The 27794-nt window shown below is 38.2% G+C and overlaps 1 protein-coding gene across 2 annotated transcripts in view; it reads right to left on the reverse strand.

Moving 5' to 3' along the window:
- Positions 1-27794, reverse strand: part of LOC131071418 (uncharacterized) — a 178493-nt gene that overhangs the window by 25797 nt on the left and 124902 nt on the right. For both annotated transcript variants that reach the window (XM_058007233.2, XM_059207311.1), the window contains 2 exons: positions 21119-21217; positions 20852-20983 (listed from right to left, as the gene is read on the reverse strand). In XM_058007233.2, coding sequence (XP_057863216.2) covers positions 20852-20983; positions 21119-21217 — 231 coding nt within the window. The remainder of the gene's footprint in view (positions 1-20851; positions 20984-21118; positions 21218-27794) is intronic.

Raw genomic sequence — 27794 nt, forward strand, 5'->3', positions numbered from 1 at the left:
AAAGAAGGGGGCTTTTGTTTGGACGGACCAAGCACAATAGTGTTTTGAGAAGTTCAAACAGTTGATGACCACATGTCCAGTTTGCATACAGTCGTATCCCTTCCACTGAGAGGTGGTTCGATTTGATTGAGGAGTCCAAAACGCTGTGATTTTGTGTAGGGAAGAATCGGCCAGCATAAGGAGGAACAGCCATTCCAATTTTGGGAGTCTTGGGTTGATTGTGCATACATTAGAAAGGACCATACTTCTCCTAGAGTTGCTTTTTCGCAGCACTTTGCACCAGCAGTTGATAATCATCATATCCGGGTATGCATATCTATGTAAAGGCTTCAAATCTTAAAGGATAATAAAGCATATATTTGCAGCCATCAATGCATGTAGAAATCTCTGAAATTTTAATGTTTGTGAGTTTTATCAGTTTATGTGTACTTGCTTTTTATTATTAATCCCTTGCAAAAAGAAAAAAAAAATTATAAAACTTCAAATTCAAAAACAAACAACACCAATATCCGCAATTAGAACCAGCAGGGTTCATTACAATAAGCCATCCATCATTTATTATTTAGCTTGGCTTATAATATTTAATTTCCCATGTGCTTAACTGCCCAGCCAAATACAATTTAATTTAGGCTTGAATTCATTAATTTGCCTAAGGATAAAAATCACCCTCACAGACCATAACATGGGGCCCACCATATTAAATAAATATGACCAATTAATAAGATTGCACTTACATTCCCTTCAAGTTTCTATGCCGTAATATATAAGTCATTTAGCAATGAAAAAGCCAGCGATTCTTCTCCAATTGGAATTATCTCAATATAGCCACCTCATTAATAAGTTCGCCCTTAGCATTGGTTTAGACTTAGGCATTCATTTAATTTTCACCTTGAAGTATCGCCTAATGGAAATGAGGTCTTCACTTAAAATGGCCCTATTAATTAATAGCGTGGCCTAGGAGAGGTGATACAAGTTATTATTAAAGGTGGCCCCCACACATAATTAAATATAAGAAGTTGAGACTATAGTTGAGACTATAGCTTTTTTCCTTAATTTAATTCTCTTGTCTTAGCTTTAAATTGGGGACATTACACTGGAAGTACTCGGAGTGTTGGTACGCCGGAGGTGGACGTGTACAGGATGCCTGTGTGGCCGAGAGTGCAAGGAAAGCACCCAAACGTGGCGGTTGGAACAATCCACCCAGGTTCGGCACACCTGGAAGTACCCGAAGTGTTGGGGACACTGGAGAGGGACGTGTAGAGGATGCATGCGAAGCCGGGAGTGCAAGGAAAGCACCAGAACGAAGCGATCGAAGCAATCCCCCAAGTTCGGCACACAAGGGGGTAAGCAGGCGAGAAACCAATTTGCAAGAACTTGTCCCTCGCCAAGGAACCGAGAATAAGGGGGCCTAGGCCGAAGACTCCTTTGGTACCTTCCGAGTGAAAACAATGATGAACACCCAAGCGAAGCAAAAACTCCCTAAATTTACAAAAGATGGATTAGAGGATCCCATATAGCATTGTAAGACATGTATAGCAATATGGGAGGTGAGTGGCTAAGATGACCAAAATTATTGGCTGAAGGCATTTTCTGCCACCCTTCGGGGAATTGCTATTGATTGGTACACAAACCTAGATGCTAAGGACAAGGCCGAGAGGAGTGAACTGAAGAAGGCATTCAAAGAGGAGTTCAAACTCTTGAAGGATGACAACGAGATTGTGGCCAAAATCTATAATACCAAGCAACGGAAAAATGAGAATGTACACACTTACAACTATAGGCTCAAAGAACTGTTGAACAAGATGGAGAACCAATCAGCCAACGAGTTGAAGAAGAGGTGGTTCACTGAGGGATTGATACCCTCGTTGCTCAAGAAGATGAAAGTAGTGCCTCCATCCTCATATGCTGATGCTTACAATCAAGAGATGGACATCGAGAGTGAAAACAAAACCTCATCCCAAGGGAACAGGAAGACCAATGATGACGAGATCACCGAAGGTAGCAGTGACGACGAATCCAAAACCGTACGAGCCCTTCGACGAGACATGTTGACAATGATGAAAGAATTGAAGGCCAAGAAAGGAACCAATAAAGAAAGTAATGAACTATGGTGTACTGAATGCAAAAGTGAGGGGCACACGAAAGGTAAATCGTCCTAGACATACGTTTTGTGAGATTTGCCAAGTGTTGGGGTATTCAATCAAGGAGTGTCCATATAATTTGAAGACTAGAAATATGCAGATACTCTTCACATAGGAGTCTAGCCCATCAAAACCACAAAATATATCGCCAAGCAGTTATGGATATCAGTGACGGCGAAATCAAATACAGTACGACTCCAAAGGACGTCCTATCATACAGTGCTGACAATGTAGCAAATGGGGACACTTTGCGAGAGATTGTCAAAACAAGAAAGACAGCGTACAATTAGTGTGCAAATGGTGTGGACCAAGTGACCATGAAGACACCAATTGCCTGAAGCAGAAGGGTATTAATATGTTGGACATGGAGGAACAACAGGATACAGTTTTGGCAATCACAAGAGCACAGACAAAGAAGGCGATGTATCCAAACTCTCGTACGATGAAGAAACAATTCCGAGAAGGCAGAGCTGAAGTAGAACAAGTGTTGGTGAAGGAACGAGTAACTCCCAATAGAATTGCAAGAACATCATTGCGGGAGTCAGAGAAGAGCATAGTTTGGCAAGTGTTATAGACAACCATACCCATTAAGGTGGCAGACCTTCCTCAAACTATGCTGCAACTAAGAATGGCAATTACCAACACAGTCAGTGACGACATAGCCATCCAACAACAATGTAAGCCACAAACGAAGGAACTAACGAGGAAACCACCACACGAAGGGAATGAGGCCAGTGATCCAATGTTGCTGACGGTGAGCGACGGGAGGAAGCCAGTTGTCGTCAAGATGGAAATAATGGGGCAAAAGTTGGTAAACACCATCGTCGACAGGGGTTCGGGAGTTAATGTGCTACTGGAGGATGCTTGGAAATGTCTAGGGAAGCCGACACTCTAGCCGTCGACCTTCCACTTGGTAGGTGCCGACCAACAGGGCATTGAGCCATTGGGAACATTGATGGAACAAAAAGTAATGATTGGGACACAACAATTTTCTTGGACTCCGTAGTCATCCCATTACAGAAGAAGGCATGCGATGCACTCCTTGGGAGGGGATGGTTGATTACTGCCAAGGCAAATCATAATTGGAAGCGGAACACACTCTCAATCAAGAGTGATGGGAGGAAGCACATCATTGACTTGGGGAACCCGACAGCGAGTGAAGAACTGGCATCCTCCAACTCAGAGTCCGAGAGTGGAGTTGTAGGTAGGGACGAAGGAAGGAAAGGCATGGAAACCCAATGATGACGAGATGCTCAAACTAGAAGATTGCTTTGAAGGTTAGACGGGTTCCTTGAATGGACTATTCCACTGGCAAATGGAGGACTACGAGGTATTTTCACCAACATATAATTTTCTTGAAGCTACAACTCTCAGTGAAGAGCAACCAATGAAAGCAAAAAAAAGTTATGAAGGATACATCTGATAGTATGAAGAGCAAAATATGTAATGTAGAGTGTACAAATACTTGTCAAGGAAAATCAATGACACGGGAAATTTACAGGGAAACTTGTAAGAAGATCAATCATACTCCCAACGTCCTCGTACATCAATTTCAAGTTGCACCCTAGTGCAGGAGCACCTAGGCACTAAATGCCTCATGAAAGCTTTTACATTTGTCTTTGGTTGTAATGTGTTGTCAAAGCTATGTAAGGTCCTAAGGACCATTTGGAGTCACTCCAAATCACTTTGTATGGTTATTGAAGCCATTTAAGCTCATAGTGACCTATGAGGTCTTGATAAGGTCAAACATGACCAAGCTTGAAAAAAAAGTCCATGATGAGTAGAAATGGTGTAATTGGACTCATACTGTCCATTTTGGCATGTATTGGGGGTCATTCATCAATTTTTGTGGTCACATTGACAAGTTGGTCAAAAATTGTCATCTTGACAAAAAGTTGTCATGCAAAAAATGCGAAAAAAAGTTGTCAAAATGCAAAATGGGTGGTTAGAGTTAGTTGGAGTTGGTTTGGGGGTTGGGTTTAGATGTAGGTAGTATATATTTGAGTGTGAGGGGGTCGAATGAAGGTTGGTTGGGGTGTTTTGAAGAAAGGAATCAATAAAATGTTCACATTTTCCTTAATTATCACTGTTTTTCTGAATATTGCAGTTTGATATTTCTTTAGTTTCATAATGAAAGTTATTTGTTTTGATCAGAAAGCTAATGGATATGATAGGGAAGTGAGTTAACTTCATTTTAGTGTTTGTGGCATTTGATTTCATTGCTATTTGAAAGAGAAATCATAGTTTCCTTAAAAACTGTCAAAACCCAGTCTCGGGAAAAATGCCATAACTCCCTTTTTAACCGTTGGATCTTCATAAAACTTTCAGAGAACATCTGTAACTATCTTATCTACAACCTCACCGGAGCGATTTTGTTTATTATGTTTTTGGCAAAACTTATGGATGACTGTTTGCCCATCTTCAATTGAAAAAACAAACCTAGTTAGACCTAACTGCAGAAGTACAGTCATGATTTGAGAGGTTTGGTCCAAAACAACCCTACCTAATTTTTGGATATGTTTTAAAGAAGCCAAATGGGTACTCAAATATGTTTTTACAGTTGGTGTATCAGGTCTTATTCAAAAGTTGTGAAGGACTATTCCTATTTGAAGGGCTACTAAATTCTAGGCCTAGTTGTATGGACAAGATACAAGTTGAGATAACCTGAAGCTTTGGAGGGTGATGATGGCTAATTTATGATATATTTGGTTGGTTTAGAATGTTTCCAATGTCAGGTCCAACATTGTGAAGTCCTGAACGAAAATTGGTGTTTGTAGTCATTGAAGCATAGGGCCATTGTGAAGGAACCTTAACTTGTAAAGGATAAGAATGGAATTTTGGTTGTGAACTTGAACCCCACCTCTGCATCACACCCATATGGTAGTTTCAGGTTGCACCTGTACAACAGTTTCATTTTGTATCTATACAACATTATATATGTCAGTTTCATCTTGCACCTGTACAGACTCCCTGCTATTTTGTACAATGGCAATTTGTTTCATTCCACACCGTACGGTGGTGGCATGCAAGCGTACAATCACGTCCATTGAATTCTATACGGCTTCATTGGTATTGTTTTCATGTACAACAAGGCAGTCATTCCCAAGTTGGGCAAGTTGTTCTTAAACTCGTACGGCAGTTTGACATCTTGGCACCTTGGCATCCTCTTGGCATCTATCACATACGACATAAGTATCGCGTACGACATGCCCATCTTTCATACGCCCATCCCATCCTCTCATACAGACCTTGCAAGAACTTTATCCCCTATGGTCAGCAGTCAACCCATGTGTACGGCATTCAAGTGTACACACCGTACGACATCTTATCCTTCATTTTGTACAGCATCACAAGTCCATTCATCTCGTACGACACGTTCCGTACTGCCAGTGCAAATTTTGAAGTTCAAAGGAGTTATTGTCGTACATTGATTCCATCACGTATGGACAAAGCATATTGTCTACACGGTACGGCCAAAGCATTTCTTTAACATCGTACGAAAGTGTTTGCATCATGTACAAGCATGCCAATTAGTTGTACACCATCAATCTCAGCCAACGTGTGGAGTTCTCATCACGTTGTACATCGTACAATCCTCTCAATGCCATCGTTTATAATGTCCTCTTTCTAGCTAGTCAGCAGATGATTGGTCGTTAGCCCGTTTCGCCAAGGTCCTGTGGGCTAACTTGGACATAGGAGGGATCCTGAGGATATTTGGCCTAGGCATTTCCAGTTTTAGGCCATTCTAAATTATCTATGGCAATGACTTAGTTTTTTCTATGAATTCCTCGTTGGCTTGGATGTCAGTAATTAATATTTAATGGTGACTGGTAAATTATTGATTAATCAGAGGTATTTATTATTTAACGATAAAGTATTAAAGTTAAATTAAATATTTTACTTTATCGTTATTAAATACTCTAAGAACATTAAAGTAATGTGACTTAAATGTTAAAAGTTCCCTTTCTAAATAGTTACCTAAGTGGGGAATATTATCATAAAATAAGTGTTCATTTATCCCACATTGGCAAGATGGATGAGCAACCTCCAGGATGAAGTTATAAAAAGGATTGAAGGACTCACACTTAGACATACTTGGTTAAATGATATGCTTTAAATTGGATTTTTGAGGAAATCTGATTTCAAGGGCTTGGAGGACGAAACCCATTCTTGCTTACAATCTTCACACTGTTGGAAGATACAGCCTGAAGATTTCTGGAACGAACTTGTGCTTGCTGTACAAACTGCTGCTACAATGGCATGAACGAACTTGTGCTTGCTGTAATTGAAGTTGTGCTTGCTGTACGAACTGCTGCTACAGTGGCATGAACAATGTCGTGCTACAGTAGCCGTGCTACAATGATCCGCTACAGTGATTTCTTTAAGCCTCTAACTGCTGCATACATCTCTACGCTGTTGCAATATACGTTCTGTGGATTAAACTATTTGCAGCTATCAAAGAAAATTATCCAAGCAAGGAAAAACCATATCTATGCTTGAATGGTACAAAGGAAGGTCTGTTCAATGGATTCAGGTCTGATTCGCAGTCTTTAAGCAGTTCCTTAACAGTTGGCAGTTCATTTACAGTTCTGAGACATGAGCTGGGTGTGACTACTTGGTAGGTGTTGAAGGGTTTTTCAAAGTAGTGAATGTCTCATTTATATCACTGTGGAGGTTGTTCATAGCTGAAAACGTCTATCCTTATGCTGGCTGCCCAAAGTTGAATCTGTTGTTACATCTACATGGTGGGAGTGCATTATTGCTGTTATCGCAGAAGCAGTTGTGGCTGCGATACCAAGTGCCATTGCTATTGGGAGGAATCGCACGATATTAAGGAGACTTTGGCATCTATAAGGCTTAGCGATTTTGGAGCTGGAAATAGAATTTAAGGAGGTCAAACTGAGACTAAGATTTCATGGTGGCAACCAGGGTTAGAAGGCCCACATAGACCAGCAACGCTGCTGTTATGTACTGCACTATTGGGGTATGTTGTAATGACATTATTTTGTGATACAATGTTGAGAATACAAAAGAAACAAATCTATTTCAGTTCATATGTTGTCTGAAAACAAATTATCAGCAAACTCTTCAATTTTTCTGCTATTAAATACTGCAATATTATCGTGGTATTCACTGTTATATTTGGAACAACAAGAGCAAGGCAAACAATTTCAGAACCCATATTGCAATCAGACAAACATAAAATACAAACTCATGGAAAAATTAGACTACAAGGTGTTTACCCTCTTGGGTGAATAACTTAAAGTACACAGATAAAACACATAATGCAGAATAATAATGCCATAGATATCAGATAAAATATAAGAGATGTTATTCCATTCATAATTATTATTTTTCACAAGTTACATTCGGAAGTATATAAAGATACCAAGGGGGTGCGAGCGCCAACCGTCGCACCGCAACTACCACCCCGCGGTTGCCAACTAACCAAGACAATTACAACTTAATTAACTAGTTTTTTTTTCATGTACAATATTGCCGCCAACATCATCCCCCCCAAAAGAAAAGAAGTCGTCTCTAGACAACTTAATACAAAATAGAGATGACATGTAATGTCCCTAGTGGGGAAGTTATTTATTTGAAGTTTAAGACCTGCAAACGAAAGTTAGTGTTCCATAATATGCCAGATAAATAAATATACATGCCAATTATATAAGTAGTAAAACTATGTTATTCTACATATTTAATATTTAAATGCTCATTGATTAGTTACTAACTATACAAGATGAAAAACTGTCCTTAGATTGATCTTACCGGGATTGTCCCAACCCTCTATTGAGAACTCTTTCTCAGTTAAGACAACCCCGGTAATATCTACCTAAGGTTTCTATAGGATCTCTATTAATGAATGAACTCATTAATGCACTCAAACCTGGCAGAGATCCCACCCCTGTCCAAGCTTCCCTATCTCTGACATGTGCACATGTTTAACCTCTACAATATATATTGCCTCTAAGAGATTTTTTTAATGAATCTCCCTCTGAACTCTATTAAGTGTTTTAATGCATCAAGGAAATCATGCCTTCCCCGTTTTCCATGTTTCTCTGTAGCTTTCTGGGGATAGTGTGTACCTTCTACTCTTTCCCGTGGCCTAGATCCTGGGCGTCCGCACTGGATTCCCTGTAGATCTCGGCAGTGCCCACGCGTAGCAACGGCTACGCTCCTTTCTACTAGTTCGCTTGTGTGTGGAGATGCGTGCAGAACCTCACGCTGTGTGTGATCGCTCGCTGGTGGCGTTCACTGGTTTTCCCTCTACCTTGCACTCCCGCACTCCCGTCCTTTCCTTTTTCCCTCTCGTGTTCTTTCCAGGCGATAAATATTTCTTATGCGGCTCTATTCCTTTGGACGTGACTTTTGGAAATGACGCGATTTTGGGTGTTTTTTTGCCCTGTGTAATGTTCGCTTAATCTAATTTTATTATTTATGTTAATAGTTCGATGTATTAATGTATACGCTTCCTTTCTCATTGATTCATTTAACTTATATTTTAATGATTTTTTTCCTATTTATTATTTGTTACTAAATAAGCATGATTTATAGTTTATTATTGATTTGATTTATAATAAGCATTATTATTTATCATTTAGTTTACTTACAAATATTTATGATTAATGATTTAGTATTTACATGATTTGTAATAATAATTATTCGTTTATTACTTATTATTAATAATCTATGATTAACGATTTATCATTTATTATTTATTTGATTTATAATAACACTTATTATTTATCATTTATTAATATAACAATTCATGTATAATGATTTATTATTTTGATTGATAATGATCAATGAGTCCTTGGTATATTTATTAATCGGGGGTCATTGCAGTCCTTCCCTCCCGATTTTGCTTGTCCTCAAGCATTCTAAGAGCCTCTTCCTTCTCCCAAGTAGCATCTTCATTGGGTAGTCCCTTCCATTTGATTAAGACCTCTTTCACAGTTCGGTTCCTCAACCTTTTCTCTCTAGTATCAATGATGACTTCTGGCTCTAGGATAAGTTGTCCCTCATCGTCAAGTGGGGGTAATGTTTCACATGGCACCAATTCTTGTCCCAAAACTCTTTTTAATCTGGATACATGAAACACATTGTGAATTCGGCTCTCTTTGGGAAGCTCTAATTCATAGGCCACTTCTCCCACCTTCCGTGTTACACAGTATGGTCCATAGAATCGGGGTTTGAGTTTCTCTGTCCCATTCTTTTTGATGGATGTCTGTTTATATGGTTGTAATCGCAAGAAGACTAGATCCCCTATTTCAAATGATCTTTCCACTCGTTTCTTGTCTGCATAGAATTTTTGCTGATTTTGGGCATGATGTAGATTGTCTCTGAGTGCCTTCATGAGGTCAATATTCTTTTGGATAAACTCTTGAGAACTAGGTACTTTGCTATCTTGGGTGTTTAATCCCCCAAAGAATGGAGCTTCATAACTGTATAGTGCTTTGAACGAACTCATCCCTATAGATAAATGGTGGGTGGTATTATAACAATATTCTCCCAAATGCAACCATCTAATCCAACTTGTTTGTTGGCCTGTGACATAGGTCCTTAAGTACCCTTCTATCCATTTATTTACGATCTCTGTCTGCCCATCAGTCTGGGGGTGATAACTAGTGCTTGGTGTTAATGTTGTTCCTGCTAACCTGAAAAGTTCTTGCCAAAACTTGCTGAGGAATTTACTATCTCTATCACTTACAATGTTCTGGGGAAGCCCGTGGAGGCGGAAAACTTCTCTAAAGAATAGTTATGCTATTTGTTGTGCTTTAAACTCTGAGGAGGTGGGGAAAAAATGAGCGTACTTTGTGAATCTGTCCACCACTACATAAATGTTGTCTTTCCCCTGAACTTTGGGTAATCCTGTTATAAAATCCATAGATATACTTTCCCATTTCTGGCTTGGGATAGGGAGTGGTTGTAATAGTCCTGCCGGATGTGATAATTTTGTTTTATTCTGTTGACATGCCATGCATTCCCGCACATATTTGTAAACGTCTTTCTTCAGTCCCTTCCATGAGTATTTTTCTCTTATATGTTTGTATGTTTTATAGTACCCTTGGTGTCCAGCTACAGGGCTATCATGATACTCTCTTAGAATGGTGTCTTTTATTTTAGAATGAGGGGTTAGATATACCCTACCTTTGAAGAGGATAACATCATCCCAAACTCTGAATTCTTCACTAGGCATCTTCCCTTCCATGATCTCGGCAGTCAGGGGGTCTTTGGCGTATTCTGCTATTATATCTTTTTTCCAATCCTTTGTGATTTTAGTGATAATGTTGATGTGAGGTCGTTGGGATAAGGCGTCTACGGCTCCGTTATTCACCCCTTTAACATACTCTATATCAAAATCATATGCTTGGACCCTACTCACCCATTTCTGTTGTCTATCGTTTAGGTTCCTCTGACTCAGGAAGAAGCGCACACTGTTATGGTCTGTTTTCACCAGGAACTTTCCACATACCAGGTATTGCCGAAACTTTGCTAAGGCGTGCATTATGGCCAACATCTCTTTATCATAGATGGAATAATGTTTCTCTGTTTCTGTGAGCTTGCGGCTTTCGAAGGCTATCGGGTGTTTCCTTTGCATAAGAACAGCCCCTATACCTTCCCCTGATGCGTCACACTGTAGTTCAAATGGTATGGAAAAGTCTGGAATGGCTAATACCGGGCATGAACTCATGGCTTCCTGGAGTTTTTCAAAGGCTTGTTGGGCTTTGTCATCCCATGAAAAGGCTCCCTTTTTGGTCAAGTGTGTGAGTGGGGCTGCTATCTTGGAGAATCCTTTTACGAATTGTCGGTAGTAACTGCATAACCCCACAAAACCTCTAAGTTGTGTGAGAGTTTTGGGTCTGGGCCATTCCTGGATGGCTCTGATTTTTTCTTCATCCACACTCACCCCTTCTGCATTGATTTTATGTCCTAGATAGAGTATTTCTTTAAGGCCAAACTCACATTTCGAGATTTTGGCATATAGTGACTTCATCTCTAGTATATTCAGCACTTCCTCGATATGTTTGAGATGTTCCTCCCATGTTTTGTTGTAAATGAGAATGTCGTCAAAAAATATGAGAAGAAACTTTCTTAATTGTTGCCTGAAGGTGTGATTCATACAAGATTGAAAAGTGGCTGGGGCGTTCGTAAGTCCAAAGGGAAGCACCAAAAATTCGAAATGCCCATAATGACATCTAAATGCTGTTTTATGCACATCTTCCTCTCTCATTCTGATTTGATGGTATCCTGACCTTAAATCGATCTTGGAAAAATAACAAGCTCCATGTAGTTCATCCATCAGTTCGTCGATCCTAGGAATAGGATATCTATTTTTTATGGTTTTCTTATTTAAGGCTCTATAATCAATACACATCCTCATGGTTCCATCTTTCTTTTTGACTAGCACCACTGATGAGGCAAAAGGATTGCTGCTAGGCTGAATGTGACCCATTTCCAATAGCTCTTTAATGGTTTTCTCAATTTCCTCTTTAAACTTGTGGGGGTGTCTATAAGGTGTGGTAATCACTGGTTTTGCTCCTTCTTCTAATTCAATAGAATGTTCAAAACCTCTCTTTGGGGGGAGAGACCGGGTGGAATGTCTCCAAAAACCTTTTTGTATCTTTTAAGGATGGGTTGGACGTCTATATGAATTCTCTGTTCATCTGAAGGAGTTTTATCTAGTATCATACATTGGGCTACCCATTCTCCTTGATCATGTCTAAGGATTTGTTCAATTTTATTACAAGATACTAGCTTGGGACACCCATCCGACATGCCCTTTAAGGTCACTTGTTTCCCTTCATGCTCAAAACATATCTCTAAATTAGGGCAATCCATAACGAACCGCCCCAAACAATTTATCCAAGGCATTCCAAGGATGACATCATTTTGTATGTTTGCTACATAAAAATCTCTTTTGATTGTATGTTTCCCAAAAGTGATTTCAACCTGAGGGACTATTTTTGTACATTGATTTATGGATCCATCTGCAAAGGCGACTTTAAATCCTGGAAAGTTTTGGGTTTTTAGTCTTCTTTTTGTCACCAAGTGTTGGCTAATGAAGTCATGTGAAGCGCCTGTGTCTACTAAGGCAACCACCTTCTGTCCTTTAAGAGTTCCTTTAATTCGAAAAGGTCTATTCATGTTCTGAGCGATGACTGCCAGTGATCCCTCTGTTTCGTCGGTCTTAGCCCTCTTGCTAAATTCTTCTATTTGGTTTACTCTGCCTCTCTTACATTGATGCCCTTTTTCCCAAGGCTCTCTACATTTGAAACATAAATTTTTCTTCATTAATTCATCCCTCTTTTGGCACCTATGTCCTGTACTCCAGGGCTCCATACATAAATAACATGGTTTCTCTGAATTGTTTTTCCTTGAATCATCTCTTCGGTAGGGTGGTTTGGAGGGGTAGACCTTTGTCTTTTCTTTGGATTGGTTAGACTCAACCCTTCTTGCTTTTCTGATAGCCTCGGCTAAATTTTGGGGTTCGAATGGTTTCACTACATTTTTGGTTAGGTCTTTGATCCCTTCTATAAACATATGAGTTAGCCGCTTCTAGGATAGGTCAGGAATCATAACCGATAATTCTTGGAATTTGCTAATAAATTCATCCACTGTGCCAGTTTGTTTAAGGAGCACTAATTCTTGAAAATACCATTCGGAGTCTTTTTCGTCAAATCTGCTAGTGAGTTTTTGAGAGAATTCACCGTAGGAGTTAATACTTTGATGACCTAGGGAAACAAGTCCATTATGCCACCATTCATGAGCTGCTCCTTCTAGATGGAGAATCGCAAATTGGAGGGCGTTCTCTTCTGTCCTGGGGCTTAGAGTGAAATAGGTATTTAGTTTTTGTAACCATGCATGGGCTGTGAGTTTCCCTGATCCGCCAAAGTTGGGAAGGGATATTTTATTCACTTTTTGTTGGAGTTCTTTATTTTTATGCTTCCGGGGTGCTTCCCTACGCTTGTCTTCGGAGAAATCTCTAAAGGATACCACTTCCCTGATATGGGGGTCTAGATCAGCATATGCTCTTGCAATGTCCTCAGTGCTGATTCTATGTTGTTCCACTCCCTCCTCTTCCTGCGATGGTTCATCGTGGGGTAAGAATTGGGGTTGAGGCACTCTGGATGTCGAGCTTTCATTATTATTCTCAGAGTGATTAGAGCTAGTATCCCTTTTTTCGGTAGTATGCCCTTTATTGTTTGAGTTCCCCATAGATTTCAAAGCTTCTAGGAGGGTTTGATTAGATTCTTTCATCTCCTTAATCAGGGTGTGATTTGTTTGTTCCAGGTAAGATCTCACCTCATTGGTGAATTCGTTCATGTTGGGTTTCTTTTTCCTTTGGTAGACTAACATAAACTCCACAGGATGGCAAGATTATGCTCTGATACCACTGTAATGTCCCTAGTGGGGAAGTCATTTATTTGAAGTTTAAGACCTGCAAACGAAAGTTAGTGTTCCATAATATGCCAGATAAATAAATATACATGCCAATTATATAAGTAGTAAAACTATGTTATTCTACATATTTAATATTTAAATGCTCATTGATTAGTTACTAACTATACAAGATGAAAAACTGTCCTTAGATTGATCTTATCGGGATTGTCCCAACCCTCTATTGAGAACTCTTTCTCAGTTAAGACAACCCCGGTAATATCTACCTAAGGTTTCTATAGGATCTCTATTAATGAATGAACTCATTAATGCACTCAAACCTGGCAGAGATCCCACCCCTGTCCAAGCTTCCCTATCTCTGACAGTGCATATGTTTAACCTCTACAATATATATTGCCTCTAAGAGATTTTTTTAATGAATCTCCCTCTGAACTCTATTAAGTGTTTTAATGCATCAAGGAAATCATGCCTTCCCCGTTTTCCATGTTCCTCTATAGGTTTCTGGGGATAGTGCGTACCTTCTACTCTTTCCCGTGGCCTAGACCCTGGGCGTCCGCACTGGATTCCCTGTAGATCTCGGCAGTGCCCACGCGTAGCAACGGCTACGCTCCTTTCTACTGGTTCGCTTGTGTGTGGAGATGCGTGCAGAACCTCACGCTATGTGTGATCGCTCGCTGGTGGCGTTCACTGGTTTTCCCTCTACCTTGCACTCCCGCACTCCCGTCCTTTCCTTTTTCCCTCGCGTGTTCTTTCCAAGCGATAAATATTTCTTCTGTGGCTCTATTCCTTTGGACGTGACTTTTGGAAATGACGCGATTTTGGGTGTTTTTTTGCCCTGTGTAATGTTCGCTTAATCTAATTTTATTATTTATGTTAATAGTTCGATGTATTAATGTATACGCTTCCTTTCTCATTGATTCATTTAACTTATATTTTAATGATTTTTTTCATATTTATTATTTGTTACTAAATAAGTATGATTTATAATTTATTATTGATTTGATTTATAATAAGCATTATTATTTATCATTTAGTTTACTTACAAATATTTATGATTAATGATTTAGTATTTACATGATTTGTAATAATAATTACTCGTTTATTACTTATTATTAATAATCTATGATTAACGATTTATCATTTATTATTTATTTGATTTATAATAACATTTATTATTTATCATTTATTAATATAACAATTCATGTATAATGATTTATTATTTTAATTGATAATGATCAATGTGTCCTTGGTATATTTATTAATCGGGGGTCATTGCATGACATTAAACAGAATTGCTGACGCCAGTCGAGCCCAGAACTCATACACCTGCTGCGTCCTCGCCTGAAAACCCTTTTCTACTACCATCCTATGCTCAAGTGCGGATGTCACCATTATTGCTTCCGCAAGAGTTCTTTTTTTATTTTTATTTTTTTTAGTTTCCTTGACAGCCCAATCCTCCTGTGCCTAAACCCAACTTGTCTGCAAAACACGCTTGTCAGCCTCCACCAACTGCTACTCAAATGACACTGTCTCCCTAGCCAATTTGTCCTCAATAGCCACCCGCGCTGCCCTCTCGCCATCCAACTCTTGGGTACGCCGAGCTAAGTCTCACGCTAATACTGCCTCCAACCTAGTGGTCAGCTCCTCCTGAACCCTCTATGCATCCACCAAGGCAACCTCACGTCCAACCGAGACATACTCCGAGTTCCTCAAAGCGTACCATTCATGCCTGGAAGTGGCCACAACCTTCGGGCACAAAGGCTAGGAGACACCTCAAATCCTCCATCACACTCCCCAAAGTTTGATAACTGAACTGAATAACTCTCTGGTGTTGTATGACTTCGCGTTCTTGCAATGCCTTCCCTCAAACTCTGTTTGTTCGCAACCTCCAAATCCCTCTTCCTCTACGGCTTATGGCTTCCCCGCCAATGCTTAGCTGCAGGCTTCTTTCTCACAGTATGGGACAACCCAACACTTACCGTGCCTTCTCTGATGCCCTTCGCCCAACTCAAAAAGTGTATTGTAGCTCAAAAATAAACTGGGGGTCTGGGGGCAGTAACCTAGCGGGGTCGAGGGGCAGCGCCCCCCTGGGGTCTGGGGCAACGCCCCAGCGGGGCCCAGGGGCAGTGCCCCAGGTGCGCTCCCTGTCGTAGTACATGGCGAGGTCGAGGGGCAGCACCCTCGCCGCCAACACCAATTTACAACCTTCAGAACCACAACACCAACGGTGGACCACCGTGCGGTGGATACCGTCGCTGCCGCAAGGCATAAAGCACAGTCGAAAACATAAACACGCGCACACGAAGCAGCCCCCGCCCGAACACACAAACACGCACTCCGCCCAACAACGCAGCGCGCAAGCACAAGGAAGGCATACGCAGCCATACACAGCCATCCAGGAGGTAGTTAAGCGTTCGGCGTGCAGAAGGAGGCCCGTACGGTGTGTATGGTAGACGGTTGGTCGTGTCCGTATAGGGTGATCCGTACGGTGGAGGGGTGTTGACCGCATGGGAAGGTGCCCGTACGATTGGAGGTGTCCGTGTTGTTGTTGACCGTACGGGGAGGTTGTATGGCCGGGGTGCCATCGAAGACATTACAGGAAAAAAAAAAAAAGACGACGACGACCAGATTGAAAAATCATTCGATGACATCTGGAGCCAAGACGCTGAAAATATTAGTGTGGAGAAGAAGGGTTTTGACATCTTAAAATATCACAGAAATGATGTGCGCCATGGCGCTGCCCCTCGGCCCTGCTGGGGCGCTGCCCCAAACCCCCAGTTTATTTTTGAGCTACAATACACTTTTTGGAGTTGGGCGAAGGGCATCCGAGAAGTCACGGTAAGTGTTGGGGTTGTTTCGTACAGTGAGAAAGAAGCCTAAAGCTAAGCAATGGCGGGGAAGCCATAAGCGGAAGAGGGAGACGGATTTGGAGGTTGCGAACAAACAGAGTCTGAGGGAAGGCATTGTAGGCACGCAAAGTCATACGGCACCAGGGAGTTATTCAGTTCAGTTATCAACCTTTGGGGAGTGTGATGGAGGATTTGCGGCATCTCCTAGCCTTTGTGCCAGAAGGTTGTGGCCACTTCCAGGCATGAATGGTACGCTTTGAGGAACTCGGAGTATGTCTCAGCTGGACGTGAGGTTGCCTTGGTGGATGCACAGAGGGCTCGGGAGGAGCTAACCACCAGGTTGGAGGCAGTAGTAGCGTGAGACTTAGCTCAACGTGCCCAGGAGTTGGATGCCGAGAGGGCACCGCGGGTGGCTATCGAGGACAAATTAGCTAGGGAGACAGTATCACTTGAGTAGCAGTTGGTGGAGGCTGAGACTGAAAAGCGTGTTTTGCAGACAAGTTTGGTTTAGGCACAGGAGGACTGTGATGTCAAAGGAAGCACTAATGGTGAAATCCGCACTTGAGCATCGAATGGTAGCAGAAAAGGGTTTTCAGGTGAGGACGCAACAGGTGTATGAGTTCCACGCTCGACTAGCGTTCGCAGTTCCTACAGTTCTCTGCTTTGGTTTTGGTTAATGTCATCTCTATTTTGTATTAAGTCGTCCGGAGACGACTTAATTTCTTGGGGGGGATGATGTTGCCAGGAATAATCATTATGTTATGTTTATGTTGTCGTCGGTAATAATGAGTTACAACGGTCAGTTAGTTAGTCATCCTGAAGGGCAGTTGGACACGACGGTTGGTCGCACCCCTTCGGGTATTATATATTGCGTATCGTTCCTTCTTAATATCATCATGATAGTCGTCTTTGGGTGTAATGTTATAAGCACTTGATATACATGGACTATTGAACTAATTCAAAGACTGGTTATTTAATATATTTCCATTATGTTCTGTGCATTTACTTTCTGCATTTAATCGTTTACCCATATGTGGCAAACACAAGGTGAATGCATGCCAAGTGTTTGACAAAATGTCAAACCACACAAACTGAAAACCATAAGTGCAGGACAGGGGTCTTTACATCCTTCTGTACGGCTTAAGGTCATACGATCCTCTCAATACCATTGTTTCATACAGCAAAGTGGTTTCTTCACAATATGTTGCATACGTTGGTTAAAGCTCTTCTTTGGCTTCATCAATATTGCTTCTAGTGTCTTAAAAAATCAGAAAATTGATTCTGCCCCAAGACCCCCGTAAGGGGCACTGCCCCTTGACCCCGTCGTTGGGGTCGTTGCCCCCAAACCTCCATTTGATTTGGCAGGTACATTACAAGTTGGGGTTGTCCAATACAAGTCATTGCCTGCACTCTTGTCCTTAGTCTTTACAGATATTACTCGATGTTTACTTGTTGTCTGGAAGACGATTTTTTCTTTTGGGGGGGATGATGTAGTCGGCATAAAATGCATATCAAATATTCGTTACCTGCCAATGTATTAATTGTTTGTATTAAGTAGGTTGTCACTCTCGGGTAGTTGATGTGTCGGTTGGTTAATGGTTGTGTACCTCTCAGCAACCGTCAGGTCCTTTAAATATGTTGTGTACGCCAAGGAAGGTAGTACGGTATAGACAGATCTATTGTAATCCTTGGCCGACCATCTCTGGTCTTCTTCTCTGTAATAATTGCATGTGCAAATAAAGATTTATATTTTATTGTTGTGTCTGGTAGGCATTGTCATGTACATTATTATTTCCTATATTTAATTTATCAGTTGTAGCAGTAAACACCTATCCAACTTTATGGGTGGAGCTTTTCCATGGTCAATTTGGTTGTCATGTCCCCTCCTTGATATATATATATATATATATATATCCTAAATAAAGCAATTATTATTATTAATTAATATAATAATTACTAACAAATGAATATTTGAAATTACTTTATTTATTAAATATTATTATTTAATTAATATTTATTAATAGTTATAACTACTAATATTCTGCAAATGATAAGGACCGGTAAAAAGAATACATACAAAGCAATCATATGGTTTCTCCAACAAACAAGAATATCATTTAGACTAATTGACATTAACAGTTAATTGGACAAAGATTATGATAAGAGATCGTTTATGTGAAAGCAAGAATGATATCGGGTATTAGTTCCAATCATTCATAAATAGACAATACTATATGACACGAAACTTATGGAAACTACACAAACCTTCGACTAGTGATTGACTAAGACAAATCTGTCAGAAAATATATTAATTATACTAACCGTTAGTCACATATATATTTGATAAAGAGAGTATAAACTATGTTTGAAGGAAGGTGAACAATGATTATCTTATGTATGGCAACAATTACTTTAAACTCCATATCATCTTCAATGTCAAGGATTTGGAAAGAGTTAGCATTAAGTCTCCAGTATGATCGAAGCTCTAAATTAGATAACACAATGACGTTATGACTGACATGGAACTCATGGGAGAATGCAATAGTCAATACCGATGTTATTAGTGATAACAACCTGGATAAGGACTTGCGTTACCCGTGGAACCTCAATTGCTACATAAAGACTTTAAAGAGATGACTCAGACCAAATATATTCCAACGCAAGCAAGAGAGTGGTCAAGTGTCTAAGTATCCAAGAGATACAAAAGAAGTATGTTGAAGACCAAATCGATAAGCCCTATACAATACCCAAGTACCACCATCTTGGATTAAGATTAGTGATTAGGAGTTATTTGGAAGGATATGATAACCAAGACCAAATGAAATGATTAAGAATTATCGGCATCCACTAAAGCATCTATTTAAGTTAATGCATCAATTTGTAAGAAGGAATAAGACTACCATTAAATTAATGGACGCAATATATTAATAAAGAGTCACAACGCTCAAATGGAAGGGCCGAAGGAATGTATATAATGCCGATCAAAATAGATTGAACGGGGAGGGATATTTTTTGGTTTCTTTACTCCAGTTTGGAAGAGCTGGAAGGGAACGGTACAGCACCAATCAGAACTGTATTAATTTGCAAACAGTAACATCCTTGTTCTTGATGTTATGCATGGGGATGTCTTTAATAAGAATCCTTACTATATGAAGCTTGAAAGTGTTTATGCAGAATTTAATCGTAAGATTAATTTAGACTGCAATAAGTATGACAGTCATATTCAATATCTAGTGGCAGACCAGATCTGACGCATGTCAGATCTGTCTGCCTTTACAGCCACCCATATTCTAAGTACTAACAACTTATGTTTTTTAGGCAATGGTGGTATTAGTGATTTATACAAAAGGTAATTAACAAATGCATTAATAATTGGTAATTCATAGATACGTAACTAACAAATATATAAATTATTTATAATATAATATAATGTATATTATTTGTTAAGATAAAGATAAGATATATATATATATATAGTGATGTAATATCAAGAAGATTATATATATATGTACATATATATAATGCATATATATATATATATATATATATATATATATATATATATATAATGCCTTAATCAGACAAATAAAAATATTAGATTGTAAATCAGAAAGAGCTCACAAGATAATAAACAGTAAGAAGAATATGTTTGGATATAATCCTCGCCACTGCTGTCAGTACTCAAGAAGTTGGGAATTAAGATGTTCCAAAGAGGGGCAGTCTAAATCCAATTAATAGAATGAGCCCAAGACAGGTAGGGATCAGCGACCCAAAAACCTTGAGGGCATGGTCCAAGACAGGTAAGGGCTTGGATCTGTAAACTTATTATGGATGTATGATAGATGAGCAATTTAATAATATATTAATTGTTTAAACTATGGCTGTTTAAATGCAGGAGTATTCCTTTTGGCATTCTCAGAACAGTTCAGCATGTTTGAGGTTAATTGCAGTGCCGGGAGCAGAAGCAAGGCATCTGATAGTGAAACTACAGCATTTCTGCCCTCCATTGCAGAACTAATCGTTGCAATATCTGTAATTTACTAGATCAATTAAGAAAACAAAAGGATGCCCTTACTTCTTAGTGTAATTTATTTTATCACAGCTTTCTCAAGGGTTAAAAACATGTCAATGACCTGCATCTATTGCTATTGATAGCTTACTCTCTGCTCTTAATTATTAGCCAGACTTTGTTGCATGTGGAGTGAGATTCCAGTCAATTTTAAATGCATTTTAAGAACGTTGTCTTAGTGTATAGCAGTAAGGAATCACAGTTGGACATTGCCATCTGCATAAGGCATATGTCAATAAATTGACTCGAATAACTTGAACAATCAGAGATCACCCTAAACTGAGACAAAAGAGTAAAACCGAACCAGGAAAAATGAAAAATAGAAAAAAGGGAATAAAGTAAATATGCTTTCCTAATAACTTTGAAACGGCAAAAAATAATACCAGTTTGTCTGGGGCAATAAAGCACTGTCTTTGGATGGAGACCAAATAAGCTTCATGGCATGCTATAACCTCATCAAGAGAACCAGCAGATGCCATACCTTCACAAAGTTCAATCCATGCACTGTACAAAACCTGCCATGGAGAATATAATTATTGTCAACTTAAAAGAGATTACAAGTGCACAAACAAAACAGAAAGAACAAAATTCGTAGCTAGAATTCCTCCTCTAAAAGAGATAGAGATTAGAAAAAACCAGAGTATACTCACCCGATCCATGACATACTGATGAAATGTATTTACAAAATGCAAAAGCTTCTGTTGCAGTAGCAGATGCTGCTTGTTGCTGTGTGTATCATTACTTCCGCTCTGTATAAGATAATGAAAATAATTTATTAACATGTTTCGAAAATTCTCCAAAGTTAATTGCAGAGGCAAAATACTAGCAGTCCATGATTTGAATTAAAAATCCCATTAAATGCTGCTTTTGTCATCTCTCTGCAGATTTACAAGGTTATGGAGAGGAAGCTGTTTTCTTCATCTTTATGAATTGAAGAACAGCTCAGCAGCCGAGGGGAAAAAAACTAGATCCTTCTATTATATTGTATATATTGAAAAATTAAGAAGCAAACAAACAGCATGAAGCTCAAACACACAAGTTCAGTCAGTCACCTTCAACATCAAATTATTACAATACAATGGATTTATAAAGTTTCCTCCTTCTAACTAACTACAAACTACCAACTAATAACTAACTAGAAACTAACATCTAATAAATAATGTTAGTTTATTATTTATTACATTATTCTATGTCATGCACTAATAATTTCTAGCACCCTCTTTTAGTGCTAACATAAGGACTTCATTTTGATGCTACAGTGTTGACAATTGACTTGTCTCATATTTGCCCCCTTCAATGAAATTTTTTTCTTTGCATGTGGGTTTCTACCAATAATGCATCCAATTACAAGGAGCAAATGCAAAATATTTTACACCCTTATGGCTCCAAAATCCTTACTTCTCTTTTGGAAAACACAAAATAAAAAATAAAAAATTTAAATTATCAGTTCACAAACATTCAAATGCCTCTATCTTCCACATCAAAGTGCACATTAAATATCAACAGTACTCTAAAAAGGTTTCTCAATTTTATTCTTCTCTTCATCAATTTTCCAAAACATTTTAAATTTCTAAAGTTATAATAAAATGAGAAAGATATTGCAATTTTTGTTAGACTATTTTAAACTGTCGTTTTAAATCAAAACAATGTACCAACAACAGAATAGTGCTTAATGAGAACATAATTCCTCCTTTGTACAGCCTAACTATCCATCAAAGAGTACCATAATAAATCCATACTAATCTTGAAACAAATTAAACTTCATAACTAAAAGATAAAAAACTTCTTCTCAACCACCACAAACCACCTACATTTTTTCTGCAACACCTTAGAGTTTTGCAACTTTGAATATATAATTTTGTTTTCTTTTTTGATATGAAAATGAACAAATTGAGTGAAAGCAATGAAAAGAGTGAACAATATGGAGAGAGGAGAGACCTTATTATATCCCATTTAGATATTATTAATAAACACTTAAAACTCCATCCAAAAATGTTCACTTAAAACACTTCATTAAATTATTACACAAGACCTTCTTATGTCCCAATTAGATGGCTCACTTTATTAAAATAATAATGATACTTGTCTTTTTACAATGTTATTAAATAAAATTTACTAAGACTAACTTAAAATATTATTATTAAAATTTTCCCTAACTTCATCTTTTGGCCTACAAGAAATAAAGAAATAGGCTACAGGCCTCCCAATTATTTTAATTCTAAAAATGGGGCATGACACCACAACAAAAACTCAAAGACTAAATGCCAAATTGTCAACAAAAACTAAACACTCTTGCACGACAAAGATGCCTACAAAACAACAATGAAGCTCGCAATGTTCATTTTTACATCTCACAAGTGTTGCTTTTATTAAAAAAAGTTCAAAAAAATGCAATTGAAAATGCACTTTTAAAGTATATTTTAATTAAAGAACCCTGAAATATTAAAATTGGTAGAGTAAACACAGATTATTTGCAATAATCACACCATTATTGTAGATAAAAAATGCTACATGATATATTAGTTGATGGATTTTACATTACCTTCATTAATTTTAAAATTACACTGCATTGGCTTATAAGGCCTTGTTTTCTCATGCAAAGCTTCTCCACCCAACTAACTACCACATTACTAACATTTGTTTTATTTCTATACAAACAATTATTAATAATTTATTATAATTAATGATCTAAACTATATTTACTATACTAAGATATAATATCCCAACATAAATCCTTTCCCCTACAAAATTTAAGACAAACTTAAGAGTTTACTGAATTTTGACCTTTTTGCTTAAAATTTGACAACCCCCACGGCATAACTTCTCCCTAGGAACTTACAAAATTATGCTTCTATATTGTTTTGTCATTCTTTCTAGGGTGGTGATGAAGGAGAATAGGTAGACCAAAGTAGCCAAGAGAATTGATTTCTTTTAACTCCACTATTGATGAAGGAGAATAGATAGACCAAAGTAGCCTAGAGAATTGATTTCTTTAACTCCACTATTCCCATTGTGGGAGCCATCTATGAATTCACTTTATCAGTTTTATCCTCATTTTGGAAGGATTTTCACCCCATATTGCTTTGTTACGATACCAATGGAGCAGAAACCCTAGGTAATTTATCCGGAAGTTGCTCCTTTGGAATCTAAGGATGTTTTGGCTAATTATTTTCTTGATTTGTTATATTGACCAAGATGAAGTTGACTATTTTGTTATATTTATTATTGATTACCTACCCAATTGCCATTCGGTACTAATTAAGGAGTTTTGCCATTTGGTACTAATTAAGGAGTCTTTAAGAATAAGGGAAGAAAAGATTACTACGTCATCTACAAATTAATACCCTGTGTATCTATTGCCATTTCCTAGTGCTAAAAAGTTGTAGAGTTTCTCTTCATCCTATTTTTATTAATTAGTCTAGCGAGAAATTTTCCTAGCATGATAACAATAGGAGTTGAGGGATTCTCCTCGATGTTGTCCATGATTTGAGTGTAATTAAGTGGTTTGCATTATTGTGCAACTAAGGACCCAATCTAAAAATTTCTTGTAGAAGCCAAAACCATCTATAATTTGAGGTCCCAGTTACATCAGCCAAAAGTCTTGCACATGTCCATTTTAATAACCACTCACAGTCTACTTTGTGTTCTGAGAGAGTGGATTCTCTCTTGTGAAGTTACCAAACTATTCAAAAATTGCCTTCCTCGAATGAAGGCCAATTGAGTAGTAGAGATGATCTTTGTATCATTGTTTTTCAAACGATTTGGTAGAGCATGTTACACAAAACAATGGGCTGACATAGACTTTGCCATTTAGTCATTTGAACATCTTTTTCCCATGCATGACTCCTTCATAAGTATGAATAGATCTAATTTCCATGCCCCTATAAATGCTGATAGAAGACAAAACGGAAATCATGAGGACCCAAAGCTTTTTCCTTTGGGAATGAAAATACTACATCATATAGCTTTTTCATTGTTAACTCTATCAACTATTAGTCACTCTCCTACTAATTAATGGGCTTTGGTATATTTGCTAACAACTTGTCCTAGGCCTTGAATTTTGGATTATTATTTAAAGCAACAATGAGGAGTTCAGCAAAGAAATTTGTGGCATATTCTAGTAATTGTGTTTTGGATCTTCCTCTCTATGATAGCATTGTGGAAGAAACTAGTATTGGAATCCCCATGCAAAGTCCATTTGTGTTTGGCTCTTTGCTACTACTATGATCTCCTCTTGTTCCTGGGTGATAGTCAACTCAACTATCACTTCCTATTCTTGGGAAGACAAACCATGATTGGAACTTATTTCAAATATACTCTATTGCATTTGTGCCAGTTTAGTTGCTTTTGTATTGGGTGGGATTTCCAAACTTTCAAACTCAATATTTTCCTTTTGACTTTTAGATTTAATTCAATATGACCATAAATACATACATTTCATGTCCCAAAGGAATAAGAGCTTCTATCCACCAACTAGCAACTTGTGATGTGAACTCTAAATGTGTGAGCCAAGAAAATTTGAATATGAATTACATATTGTGTGGCTTTTTCTTTATCTCAAATGATATCAAGGAGAATCAACGAGTCGTCAAATATATGGTTTCATTTACTTGGCCTTGATCATGATGGTTGTGGCATATCTAATTTGTCTAGATCATTACTCAAATCAATTTTTTAGCTATCCATTTTGATTCTTTGCATTAATTTATCCAAGTATGTTTTCCTTTAGAGATCTCGAGTTCTCAAGATCTCTAATTGGGTTATGTTTATCATTTTATAAGAGCTCTAGCTCGTTACTCAAATTTCAATTTTTTCCTCGATAATTTTGATAGTGTTGAAGTCACCCATTACAATCATTTTCTTGTTTCAATTATTGCATGTCCAACTTTGCAAGAGAGTGAGTTCTTTAAGTTTGGTTTGCCCCTATGTTCCCCAAAAACACATTGTTGGGATATTTTTGTCATTCCCATATTGGGGACACAGGGACACCTAAAAAATGTACCCCACCTATGCATCCCAAGCATAGTTGAACTACTCGCCAAAAACAAAAACTCACCAAGACTCGAAAAAACTCGACAAAACTCAGCAACTTAAAGATTTGCTTAAATTTAATTAGAAATGCATTTTATTTTGCAAAATTTAATGAGATGCATCCAATGAGTCAATAAATGAGTACACAAAAGAAACAAGCTGAGTCTAGATATATTTGATTGATTTAAATGCAAATTGAGTACAAAAGGGCATCCTCTTGTGGAATGTTGATGGCTGATAGACTAAAACAAAATGAAATAGCAAATTGTTTTTGTAAAACTAAAAGTAAATACATCATCAAAACATTTTGCATCTTCCTCTTCCTAGCTCTAGTGAAAACTAGGTGAGAGATAGAACTAGAGGGTCTAGTCCTAGGAGTTCGATGTGGCTCCTCCACCTCGCCAAAATGAGGTTGAGGGTAGCACCCCTCGCAGGGGTTTCAGGGTAAGAGAGAGAGAGGGGGGCAGAGAGATAGGTCTAGATCTTGGGGGAGAGAGGAGAGAGTGGTAGAGAGAGGGCATAGAGGAAGAGTGATAGGGAGATAGATAGGTTTAGAATTCGGGACAGATAAATGAGTGAGATAGATAGAGCTAGAGAATGTTGATAGGAGCCTACTGATTATTGAAATTTGACTAAGTCTAAAAATATAGAAGATCTTCTAAATCTAGAATTTGCATTATAACTCCTAGAGATCTAAAACCACTCTCAAACATCCTGCCAATATATAAATGAAATATAACTTAAAGTATAAGAAAAAATGTCTTTTTCCTTTCTTATACTTAAATGTTATATTTCATGTATATATTTTGATGAAGAGAGTGAGATTGACTTGAAAAATTAAGATAATTCTTTGACATGTTTGGGCCTCTTTTTTTAATACAGTCGAGTTTTTGCCGAAAACTCGTCGAGTTTTTGTGAAAAACTCGCCAAAAACTTGGCGAGTTTTTCCCAAAAACTCAACTAGTTTCTTTTGTGAGTCAATGGCGTAAATACTTGCCCAGCAAAAAACCTTATGAGTTTTTCAAAACTCGCTGAGTAATCTGCGAGTGTTCCATCTATGGACTATTTTCAAGGACATAGGGATGCTACAAAAATGTCCCCCAACTATCTCTGAATTCCAAAAAATTGGGCCTAGCCATCTTAGAAACATTCCCAAAACACCTGGATGCAACAAGAACAGTTGAACATCCCTAAGACGATTGGAGACCTTTGAGATGTACCCTAGCCATCCTTGTAGCAATCCGTTATTTAATTAAGTCCGAAATCAAAAAACAAATATTTTAATATTGTATATTATGGGCCTCTACACCACACTTAGCCCTAAATGACCAAAAAGAAGCCCCCTCTTTCATTCTAATTCATTGTTACAATCATTTTGAGCAGGCTTTGAAGGTGAAGTTGATGAAATCAACATTGGTGTGTAAGAGTCACCAATGCACTCAAGCTCCCAAGATCATTTGCAAAACAACAAATTACCTTCCATGGAATAGCAACAAGAGAAAGAATTGCTTGATTATGGTGCAAAATGAATTATGATCAAATGGATCAAAAATTCTATTTGATGTATATATGAGGCCTTGCTTATATAGACAAGGTTGAGAGATAGGACAAGACTAGATTGTGACAAGCATCTTAATCCTATGTCATGAGGCAACTAAAGGATAAGATCACATGTGTACTAGAGACTTCGAAAAATATTTTTAAAGCCCTAAATAAACTTAACATGTGAACATGTGTAAATAGGACCTATATGGTGAACCAATTAGGTAACATACTTTGTTCACACCAACACCCCCTTTAAGTGCAGCTAAGGGAGAAATCAACAAATGCAAGAATGCATAGATGATTCAAGCATGATGGGTCTTGGCTACTCGGTCATGTTAGGTACCCATGTACAAAAGATCTCTCACAAACAGAGAAAAGAAGAAAACCCAATGGAACAAAACTTCTCTCCAAAAGAGAGAAAAGATGCATCAACCATGTACAAGTGATGGTGGATAACTCAACAAGGCCCCCCAAGGATGAGATCCATCACAAATATATAATCAATAGACCCCCCATAGGAGAAAAAAAGTACTATATATCACCCCCATAACGAAGTAGCTCTTGTGCTGATGGTGAATGTTTGAAGACTATTGCCATGTTTATACAATTTCAAATTTGAAACATTTAAATGCACAAATTTGAACATACTGTCCCTTGACCGCTTGCCACACGAAATTTTAAAAATCTTAACTTTAAACAAAATTTTCCAAAAACATTAGATTTTACAAATTTGCAGCTCTCAAACCTTAA

The sequence above is a fragment of the Cryptomeria japonica genome, chromosome 6 (assembly GCF_030272615.1).
Source record: "Cryptomeria japonica chromosome 6, Sugi_1.0, whole genome shotgun sequence".
In the NCBI taxonomy this organism is placed as follows: Eukaryota; Viridiplantae; Streptophyta; class Pinopsida; order Cupressales; family Cupressaceae; genus Cryptomeria; species Cryptomeria japonica.